The 11633-nt window shown below is 41.6% G+C and overlaps 2 protein-coding genes across 2 annotated transcripts in view; one reads left to right on the top strand and one right to left on the bottom strand.

Annotated features, from left to right (window-relative positions):
* Positions 1–3106: 3106 nt before the first annotated feature.
* On the bottom strand, positions 3107–7302 carry LOC120572889 (Fc receptor-like protein 5). Its single transcript, XM_039822404.1, has 4 exons — positions 7257–7302; positions 5077–5112; positions 3512–3775; positions 3107–3432 (listed from the first exon to the last, which is right to left on the bottom strand). The coding sequence occupies exons 1-4, from the start codon at positions 7285–7287 to the stop codon at positions 3137–3139; spliced, it is 627 nt and encodes a 208-aa protein (XP_039678338.1). The 5' UTR covers positions 7288–7302; the 3' UTR covers positions 3107–3136.
* A 2417-nt stretch (positions 7303–9719) lies between these two features.
* LOC120572842 (C-type lectin domain family 10 member A-like) overlaps positions 9720–11633 on the top strand; it is a 6273-nt gene continuing 4359 nt past the window's right edge. The window contains exons 1-3 of the mRNA XM_039822328.1: positions 9720–9781; positions 11254–11391; positions 11579–11633. The exon at positions 11579–11633 is cut by the window's right edge and continues 53 nt beyond it. Of these exons, the coding sequence (XP_039678262.1) occupies positions 11337–11391; positions 11579–11633 (110 nt within the window). The 5' untranslated portion in view covers positions 9720–9781; positions 11254–11336. The remainder of the gene's footprint in view (positions 9782–11253; positions 11392–11578) is intronic.

Raw genomic sequence — 11633 nt, 5'->3', positions numbered from 1 at the left:
TCGCTGCACGGGACGCTACGTTACCGTTAGCTAGTAGCTGGATTAAACACAATTGTTAAAATTCTGACAGCTTACGTTAAGCGGTGTAGAGTGTGACTGTATTTCCCTGTAGAGGATTCCAACACCGGGACCTAACAGTCTGGCTGCAGCTGCCCTTGTCGGAAAAACAACACAGACTCGCCAGCCTTGTGGTGCATTCAAAGTTATTGTAAAATTACCTTTTCCCATCTGGTGGTTGTTTTTGTTGTTTATCATCAATTTACTGGTGAAATAAGTCATTGTTATAAGTTATTGTTATTACATTACTAATAATTCATTTAATTTTGACCATATGGCCTTAGCAATAAACAAGCCTTTCTTTAGTGTTGCCAACTGTCGTTTTGTGCTCCTTTTCTCATATTTTATATCGGAAAAAACCCAAACGATACCCAACCCTACTTTTTAATGCACAATAGCGTTGCAGCATTATCTCTTTCTTTCTCCTGTTTTTATGCAACAGTTTCAGATTTTACTGTATTCTATGTTTTACTCCTTTTATTGTATGGTATGTTGTTTTATTCTTGGTCCTTCGAGCACTTTGGACACCTGTTGGTTGCTGTGAAGCACTATGAATAAATGTTGATTGATGTTAAGGTTAAATGAAATTAATTCAGCTACAAAAAGCATGTTGCATTCTTTAAATGTGTTTCGTTAAATGCTTCTTATTTAAGTCATAGATTTGTTCCTCTGTAAGTGTTCATTACATTGCACAACAACCAACAAATATCTACTGAACAGAGTCTAATAATAATAATGATTTACTGATATTGATATATTGTATTTATGAGCTTGTTTCTGTGCAGGATCAATAAACTCTGGTGTTTCCTCGTGTGGTTCTGTGGGTTTCACATCTCTGACAGATGGAACATTTGTTCTGGTTGTGGCTAACCGATCAACACTTCTCTTCAGCAGATAACAGAGAACAGAAACACCGCAGACTATAAAAAGCTGCAACATCAGCCAGAGGTTGGAAACTTTACACCAATCACAAACAGCTACAGAGCAGAGCGTCTGAGGTCTGATTCTGTAGTCGTGAACATTCAGTCAATTTTCTTAAGTGTAAAAGACACAGAAACCATCAGGTTCTGTTTTTCAGCTCATGATTACAGTCTGATGATCTTTAATGAGCAGATATACAGGATGCTGTTTTTCCACACCAGACATATTCACTGTTACACTCAGACTGCTTTTAATTTTTCAAAACATACAAGGCATCAGACAACGTGACACAGCCAGGTCACCCATCCTTACTATTTTCCCTCTTGCACATATTTTTGTATTAAAACTAAATTTTTGCACCCCTGGACAATAACTGCACATTCCTGCACACATGTACACATTCATATCAGACCCTTTATATACATATTCATATCTTTTTCAATAAGCTGCTGATTATAAACCTCTCTCTGGATGAGAGCATCATATCAGTTGAGTCAGACAGCCAGCAGGAGGCAGCACAGCACCTTCTCTTTCTTTACACATGTTCAGTTCAGCAGGGAACAGCTCACAGCTCTTTAACTTATGGAGTTTTAATTCAACCGTCACTGTATTAGAGGAACATGTAGGCTACAAAATAAAGATCATCACCATGGCAACAGACACATGACATCACACACCAGAGTGTGCTGGTTAAATAAAATAAATTAACTTATGTAATGTAATATAATAATGAACAGAAACATGATTCCTCCCATTACACCAGGGCTCCATCTTGTGGCGTCTTGTGAAAAGGACAGGTTTTATATTGGCAGTGTCTCTGTGTTAGTTCCAAGGTTACAAGTTCATGAAAGGACACCTGAGCTCCTGGCTTCACTACGTTCTTGTTCTCAGTTAAACTTATACTGTAGCTGTAAGTAACTCTTTGTATGAATGCAGATATTAAAGGTAGTTTCAGAGGAAAGTCTAGTAATAGTTGTGAATGTTAATGTTTAAACACTTAAACAGTGGCCATGGATTACTGGACAGGTCTACTGGGGAAAGGCTCAGGCGCCCAAAATATCAGGGGCCTCCTGGGCCTTCACCTGCAAAATGTCACTCAACAAGACTCCAACCAGATATAAAACGGAAGTGCTAATAAACAGTATAATCACACAGCTCTCACTACTGTTGATGCTCGGATATGAGAGAAGTGAAGTTATGATCACATTGGAACAAAGCACAGAGACAAAAGACGCTCATCATTTTATTTTATTTGATCTGAAGAGATTAAAAACTTAAAAACTGCTACTAAAGTCCAGTTCAGAGCAACGTTTGCAACGAGAAAATAACCTTTACTTCTGAAGCGGTCCGTTTCAGCTCGACTAAAACAAGCTGATGGTGTCGCTGCGACTCTGCTGGTTACGTTTTCAGAGGCTGGTTTTGGAACAGTCAAATCAGCTGCAAACTATAGAAATGAAATTTCATTTCTGTTTCAAACTGTCAGCTGTTGGCAGAATTTTAGACAGAGGCTCAACGAGGATACACCATCTCATCTCATTGGTGTAAACTAACTAACTGCAGACTGAAGCATTATAAGAAGCTGCAAGTTTAAACTTGTTTAATCGCAAATCTCTGGAATGAACTGGTCTTAGGTTAACATCCTCCATCTACAGGTCAAACTAGAACATGTGGAGATCCACAGGGAAGAGTTCTGAGGCTTCCACTCTTTCTGATTTATGAGGACTTGAAACATTTGAGCTTCTTCTCAGATCAGTTCAGAAGTGATGCTCCGTGGTGACAGCATCATAGTCTTCATCCAATCCCATCTCATCCTGGGTGGGCAGGTCATTTCCTACAGTCAGAACAAGTTAGAAAGAAAATGTAGATAATTGATCAGCTGTTAACTGATCAACACCAGAGTGGTGGTGTGAGATTGATTGATTGATTGATTGATTGATTGATTGATTGATTGATTGATTGATTGATTGATTGATTGATTGGTCAGTGAATGATTCAGAGTGTTACCTCTTTCTGTGTCGATATATAAAGACACCATGATGAAAGTGGAGATGCAGTACGGACAGAACACCACCAGGTGGATGACCAGTCTGATCACAAGGGGGAGGTGGTCTGAGGCCGGGGGTGTGGTCTTTGGTTTCTCTGTAGAGAGAATCAGCTGTCAGGTGAATATCTGGATGAATGAACTCCTGAAATCAAAGGTAACCTCCTCACCTGTGACAGAGACCCAGCTGGGTGGAGACTCTCCAAGACTGCTGATGTTGCACTTGTAGAGACCTTCATCAGACCTGGAAACATGGTGGATGGTCATGTGAGCTGCAGGCTCAGTCCTGATGAAGGAGCCATCTTTATAGAAACCAGCTGGGAGGTTGGAGGACATCTTTGTTTTACAGGTCAGAGTGAGGTCTTCTCCCTCCATCACAGGGAGGACAGGACTCTGCAGGATCACTGGTCCACCTCAACACAGAGACAAACTACAGCATGTCATCCATTCACACACAGCTTCATCAATACTGACTCCACAGTCTGATCTTACCAGTGACAGTGATGGTGATGCTGTTACTGGTTGCTCCCTCTCTGGACTCACACCAGTAAACTCCACTGTCCGATGGGGCCATGTAGCTGATGTTACAGGAAGAACCAGCAGGTCTTCCCCAGCCATCTCCACACTGAGTCCTGGTTTCTCTGGTTGTGTTCCTCCTCAGAGTCCATCCAGCAGAGCTGTCGTCCTCCTCACAGCTCAGAGAGACAGACTGTCCTTTAAACATCTGAGAGCTGCTGGGTCTCACAGTCAGAGAGACTGGAGGGAGGAGGGAGAAGAATGTGTTGTAGTTGAAAAACTAGTTGTTGATTATTACTGCTGTTTTTTTACCAGTTTAAAGAGAAATGGGCTGCTGAGATTTAGAACAAACCAAAACTTATAACTTCTAGTTTGATGAAAAATGAGTTTGATATTGAGAAATATGTCAAATATAAGCCGTCCAAGGTGAACAGATCAGGTCTGGAATACTCTCTCTCCATATTGAAACAGGACGTTGGTTGGGCACCAGTGAGGAAGACAGACAGTGTTATTTATGTGATCTCAATGAAATCGACGATGAATTTCATTTAGATTTTTTATTGTCCATATTATCATGATTTAAGATTGCAATTATTTAACAAAGTAAAAGTTAAAGAGATGAGGCGGGATATACAGTACATCTGTTAGTTTGGTTGTTTGAACACAAAACATGTTTTATACTTTTTAGAACAAGCATGGGCTAAAAGGAAGACTGCTTTGTATCGATGATTCTCTGTTTGGTAGTTACATATATTTAACTATTTATTTATTAAATTTTCTTGTGTATGTAGTTTTGGTATGAAATGTCTATTTGACAATGTATGGGGTTACATTATTGTGTTGTGGCTGCTGTAATATGTTTTCTTCATTCTTTATTTTGTGCAGAGTAGATTATGTTGTGTGTGGACCGGAAGCTGTGAATGAAATAACTTTCATATGGGTGTCATGTCATTCTGTGTGGGATGGGTCAATTAGTGGCATGACACGTTAATATAAAAATATATCATATCAAAGCTACTGTGACAAAGTGTGACTGGGCCTCTGATACTTCACATGAATTATCTGGGAAACTGAAGGAATCAGTTAATTTCTTTACACGTGCAATAATTGATCTAAGCTGGGAAACCTTCCTTCATGTTTGCTCCCAGGACGCTCCAATATCTTAACCTCATTGTGTGTGATGTTTTCTTTCTCGTATTCTACTTGGGGACCGCCCATTTCTCAGACGCTCCATTGTTCCGACCTCTCAATAACCAGAAAAATTCCCTTTGGTCCTACAGCCCACTAGTGCGACGTCCCCCACTATGGCCACACCAAGTCCCGCCATACGAAGCAGCTCGATTGGTTGGGGTGAGGCATTTGACCTCCAGTGGTTATGGTTAGGATAGCCGATTGGTCAGGGGATAGGACCTGAACTAATGGGGTTACGTTACCTTGTGTAAGCATGGACGCCTGTCCAATAAATCCTATTGAACTTCAACACTCACAATAGTCCTCTACACAATCTAAAATTACTCTAAACAAGAAAACGGTGTACTGACCTTGGTTTGTTGGGCAGCTCAGCAGTGAGGTCAGAACTGAAGAGATAATACACTTTGGTTAGTTGGAGTTTGGTTCGGTTCAAAGTTTAAATAATAAATGAAAAGAACACGCTAAAAACAAGCTTTAAATCATTTACACTTCATATACACTATATGTAATATCAAAGCCGGTCTACGGAAAGCCGTTCCACTCCCTATTCAGCCCCATTGTACCGGATTTTAGTTGCAGTTACACCAGAGTTCCACTGGGGGTGATCGCGGTCCAGTGCAGAATGAATGGGACTCTATGGAGCTAGGCGGCTAAATTTGTCTCTTTCGCCTGATTGTCGTTGAGAAACCTCAGATATGATTGTAGTTTTTGCAAGTTCAACATGGGTTATATAGGTCGAAAGTTGAATGAACGAGTACTTATGTCCTTTTGATTTCTTACAGGGTGAGTCGTTGTAGCCCATAACATGCTAGCATTCTGCTAATGAATGCTGATTGGTCAGTGAAGGAGTGATTACGATCGGAGATCCCGCTTGACGGCATCTGAAGCAGAGCCTGAATATCAGAGTGAATATTTCGGTGTGGTCTTTAAAACATTAGCAAACCTCTTCCTAGCACATGTATTAACAGGGAGAGCCTTAACTGTAAGCTGTGTTGTATTAACAGAGTCTAACCTATCAGCTGTGTTGTATTAACAGGTAGAGACTAACCTATCAGCTGTGTTGTATTAACAGAGAGAGACTAACCTATCAGCTGTGTTGTATTAACAGAGAGAGACTAACCTATCAGCTGTGTTGTATTAACAGGGAGAGTCTAACCTATCAGCTGCGTTGTATTAACAGGGAGAGTCTAACCTGTCAGCTGTGTTGTCGATGCCTCGAGAGAACAAAGGAAGCGACTCAGAGCTTGCCGTAAAGCATTATCTCCGGCCGTATATGTGTATGACGTCATTGACATTTTAAAAGGATTTTTAGAACAAAAAAGCGACTTTAAAAAAATCTAACACACAGCACTGTGTATTTTCTTTGCCTCCCCTTTCGAATGCAACATTCAAATTACTAGACAAAAAATTATATCCTGAGAAAAGTGGGGTTTGAGGGGCATAGCTCCATAGAGTCCCATTCATTCTGCACTGGCCTGTGAGCGCCCCCTATATGGAACTCTGGTGGAACTGCAACCAGTTCAGAAGCCAGAAGTAACAAGGGAGTGGAACTTCTTCCTATATTAGAAATTCTTTGGTAATATGTAAACTTGGGGTGGTGATGGCGCAGTGGATATGACACATTTCTTTGGTGTGGGAGACTTGGTTTCAATTCCCACTGCAATAAATCAACCAATGTTTCCCTGAGCAAGACACTTGACCCCTAGTTGCTCCAGAGGTGTGTTATCTCTGACATTTATAGCAATTGGAAGTTGCTTTGGATAAAAGCGTCACAAATTGTCTTTCATCTTGTATTTCTTTCTAGGTATTGACTGATTATCGGGAAATTTTTTGGCAGTTTGCAGATAATCTGAATCAGCATTTTATTTGCCTCATAACCGATAAAGTTAATGAATTAAAAAGTTTTCTACTTTGACTTGGGTACAGCTCTGTGTCTGTCCCTCTGCTTTGGATTCACTCACCAGTGGGTCTGACTTAACCCTCTGAGGACAAAAGACGCACCGGTGCATTGAAGCGATGTTTGACAACACTCCTACTCAAAAATCAATATTAGAAAACTTCATTTTAGACATTTATTTACATTCATTTTTTTTATGATCAATTTCTTATTGTTTTTTAATACATAAACGTACAAAACAGAGCAACACAAACTGAACAAGAACAACAACCCTCTCCCACCCCCACCCTCTACGGTCTCGAGGAAAATAAAACAACCAACCAAACAGAAACCACACCTTTAGTCACCCTCCTCTAGTTCTTGTGATGCTGAGGTCATTAGCTGCGTTTTTCCATAGGCTGATAGTCGATGACTTGGCTTTGTTAATCCTTGCTGTAGAGAGCCCCAGCATAACTATGTTTAGAAAATATGCCAACCACTGTTTAACAAGATTTTCATTTTAACTGTAAATGCAAATCAGTTCCAAACATCGGTTACATTAACTACTAATAATCGGTATCGGCCTTGAAAACCCAGTATCTGTCGATCCCTATTTCTTTCAGCTGATATTTTTCAGAAACACAGTTTACTTACAGAGCAGCCAGAGTAGAGATGTGTCCTCCATCCTAACTGTTGGTGAAATGATGTCTTGACTTTTTATTTCAGTGTATATCTGCATCAAGTAAAACTCTTCTTCCTTCCTCTGTGACTGGCAGTGTTACATTCATGCATACATACTCTGATGCATAGAGATACATACACATGCATGCATAACGTGAGATGGTTTATTAACATGAGGTTATATGAGTGTAAGTATGTTGTGCAAGTACTACATTTGTGCCAAGGCAGCTTCTAATAATCTTGAAACAAAGAAAACTATCTCTATGTAGGTGGCAGCAGTTTAGCTGCAAGTAAGAACACACCACCTCGCCTCTGTTAAACCACTGAAAAGGGGATCAGAAAGAGACTCAAATAAACGGTGTAAACTACACATCAAGAAGGCCACGAATGCCAAGTAGGTTTTTATAATAAAGTAATTTTGTGCCTTTGTGCTTTAGTGTGTTAAAGTCAAAATAAGAATATGTGAAAAATATTTGCTTTAAAGTTATTGTCTGTAAGATTTGAGTTAAGTTGTTTCTAGTGGAAGCTTTGGCATTAGATGTAATTTCAGGCGGGCCTCTGGGACTTCATCTCCCAGAGTTCCTTTCAAAGACGTGCCGACTGTATGACGTCGGGACCTTTACAGCTGGCTTCAAGCACGGTGATCATTTCCTGAATGTTCTTTGGTCTGAACTGGGCTGTAAACATACTGTTATTGATTTGGTTTCCATGTTGTGACCAACATTTTACATTTTTTGAACCTCAGCATTTCCATCTACATTTTGATTCACATTTCTATTTCAAGTGTTAATAATGAATGGTCTGTGTGACACCCTGACATGTTCACATCCTGACTTGTTAACAAGTCTGTTTATACTGTAGCTGCTCTGTGGGCATGAAGTCCATTTCACCTGACTTGGGTTTTCTTATCAGCTCTCACAGCAGCAACAAGTGTTAAGAAGAAAGAAAGAAAACTGCGAACATTTAAATTGTACTTCCCTTTAACTAGTAGACTTTGACACTTCTGTGATCAGACATCAAATCAAACAGAGAGGTACGGCTGCTCTTCTTTGTCTCCATCACTTCATGGTGATGAAGGAACATTGGGACGTTTCCATATACAAACAGTACACGGACAACTGACCTTTCATTATCAATGATGTTTAATGAAGGTGCTCTGGTCAAGACATGCAGACAGCGTGTATCGTACTACTTCTGCTAACGACTGCTCATGACTGCAGACAGTCTCTGTTACACACTAGTGTTACACACGGTACACAGTGTACACACTACCCAAAACAACAGTGACTACTTAACATGCACACATGAGACCGAAAGAAAGAGAATAAGAGGATTTCCCTCCAAATGTGGAAATACAATGAAATACACACACAGACACACACACACACACACACACAGACACACAGACACACACACACACACACATACAGACACACACCCAGTCTGAGGTGTGTGTGTGTGTGTGTGTGTGTGTGTGTGTGTGTGTGTGTGTGTCTGTGTGTGTGTCTGTGTGTGTGTGTGTGTGTGTCTGTGTATGTCTGTGTATATCTGTGTATGTGTGTGTGTGTGTGTGTGTATGTGTGTGTGTGTGTGTATATATCTGTGTATATCCAACCCGTTCTCATTCCGAACTCGTAAAATATGTACGTTTGGGCAGTGTCCTTCAGCGTCTGATGCGACGAAAAAGGCACCCTTCGGCGTATTTGTGTAACGTACTGGGGAGAGCCGCAGTTGAATGACATTTAGCGAGTGGTATGTAAGGGGAAAGTGCTGCATGAGGAGGTTGGTTGGGGTGGCGGATGGGTAAAACACCAGACTTTCACTCAGGAGACTCGGGTTCACGCCCAGCGTGTGGCGTTGTGTTTCCTGGCTTTTGAGGCGTCCTTTCCCGGTTGTTTTTCTCCTAAACCCAACCTCCGCGATTCCGTTATTGTCGCGCTTCACCCGCGGCCGTTTCCCAGCTTTTGAGGCGTCCTCCCCCGCTTGCTGGAGTCGCTTTAAGGGACGGCAATAGTGGCGACCAAGCACGTTTACATGAGACGCTAAAGGAGACTTTTAACGTCAATAAGAACAAGAAAGGCTCCTGACCGAACGTCCTTATTTTAAGAGTTGGGTGTGAGAATGTGTTGGTATATCTGTGTGTGTGTGTGTGTGTGTGTGTGTGTGTGTGTGTGTGTGTGTGTGTGTGTGTGTGTGTGTGTGTGTCACAGACACACACAGAGACACACACACACAGACACACACACACACACAGGTTTGTGGTACTATCTTTGTGGGGTCCCGTCCTGCATTCCCACCCAGAGATATTATTATTTGAGGACATATGAACTGAGGTTTTTCTTCCTGAAAAAAAAGGGGAAGTTGAGTCACTGAAAACGGAAGAGAAGAATTCTGGGAAATGTTGATCCAGATGTGTGTTAATAGAAGTGATGACAGTTTGAATGCAGAGAGGAGCAACGGCTCAGAGAGCTTCTTACTTCTGCAGAAACTTCAACAAGGTCAGTGTTTAAAATCATCTTCTTTCTTTCTGTCAACGAGGCCGCCAGGGATAACACTTTAAACTGTATTAGTTTGTGAAGAAATGTCCAGAAGCTTTTCAACAACAAGTTATTTATCTTTTTTTTTTTATCTCAGGAGAGAGAGCAGCTATATCCAGAAACAACTAAAGAAATCACCATCACCAAACTCACCAGACTCCATGTAAATAATCAGGACTTTTAATGTGTATGGAGCCAGCATATCTCCACCAGACTCCATGTAAATAATCAGGACTTTTAGCGTGTATAGAGCCAGCATATCTCCACCAGACTCCATGTAAATAATCAGGACTTTTAGCGTGTATAGAGCCAGCATATCTCCACCAGACTCCATGTAAATAATCAGGACTTTTAGCGTGAATAGAGCCAGCGCCTCGTTGTCCCTTTGTCTAGCAGGGGCCAGTATCAGGGCTGAAATCAGCTGCCTGGGGCCGGGTTTGATTGTGCAGTCCTCTGATGGGCCTTCTTAACGGCACAGCTGATATGGACGGACCACGAGAGGGAGTCTGACATGTGGATGCCTAAGAACTTAAAACTGGAGAGTTGCTAATGTAGACAGGTGTGGGCTTGCTCCTTCTGAAATCTAAGATGACCTCCTTCGCTGTCCCCACATTGAGGGACAGATTATTTCTGCGGCACCACATGATCCAGTTCCTCCCTCAGCCCTGTAGGCAGTTTCATTATTTCCTGTCACTGAGTCCTACCACAGTATACTATCGTCTGTAAATTTCACAATACTGTTAGTGGGATGTTTTGCATTACAGTCATAACTATCCAGACTATATAATAGGAGGACTAAGCAGCCTTGAGGTGCTCCTGTGTTTACCACCATAGAAGTATGTAGTCTGTAGTGACCACTCCAGTGTCCACTGTCTGTTAGGAAGTCCTGTATCCACCTGCAGATGGAATTGCAGAGGCCCGGTCTGACAACTTAGGTATTAAGGTATTAAAATTAATAGAAGGTCTGCTATAATCAACAAATAGCATCCTGACTTACTTATTCCTGCCCTCTAAAACACACGTGTCAAACTCAAGGCCCGCGGGCCAAATCCGGCCCCTGGCAGATTTAGATCCGGCTCTCATAATAATTAAGGTTCATAATACATTTTGGCCCACTTAGTTTTTGTTGCTTTTTCGGACGTTTTTGCAACTTTTGTCAACGTTTTTGGGTCTTTATGTCGACCAAGCTGTAAATGAGAAGAGTATGTTAGACATGCAATAATACAGACAAAGATGTTTGACTTTTTCAATTCAATAAAAACATGTCAATAAACTCCAAATGTCTGGCCCATGATGAGTTTCTTATTTTCCAGTGTGGCCCTCTGGTACACTGAGTTTGACGCCCCTGCTCTAGATGTTGGAGCACAGTATGTAAATCCAAGGATACAGCAATGTTCCACACACACGTCATAATCCCAGTTTGTCTGTTTCAGACGGAGAGAAGTCTTCATCTTTAAAGACAGACAGACAGACAGACAGACAGACAGACAGACAGGCAGAGAGACAGATCGCCGTGATGGCAGACTACTACAACGAGAGGGAACAGGACAGCAGCACTCTCTGGATCAAAGGTCTGTGATTGGTCAGTGAAGATCACCTGATAACTGCTAGTGGGGAGATCATAAGAGTCCAATGCTTCTGTATGTGTGTGTGTGTGTGTGTGTGTGTGTGTGTGTGTGTGTGTGTGTGTGTGTGTGTGTGTGTGTGTGTGTGTGTGTGTGTGTGTGTGTGTGTGTCTGTCTGTCTGTCTCTCAACAGAGCCTGTAGCTGTCTCTCTCTCAGCTGTCTCCAGGTTCAGACACTGGTTGTTTCC

This window comes from Perca fluviatilis, chromosome 14, assembly GCF_010015445.1.
Source record: "Perca fluviatilis chromosome 14, GENO_Pfluv_1.0, whole genome shotgun sequence".
Taxonomy (NCBI): Eukaryota; Metazoa; Chordata; class Actinopteri; order Perciformes; family Percidae; genus Perca; species Perca fluviatilis.
The sequence above is the reverse complement of the archived record's forward strand: the minus strand, read 5'-3'. Positions and strand labels throughout refer to the sequence as shown.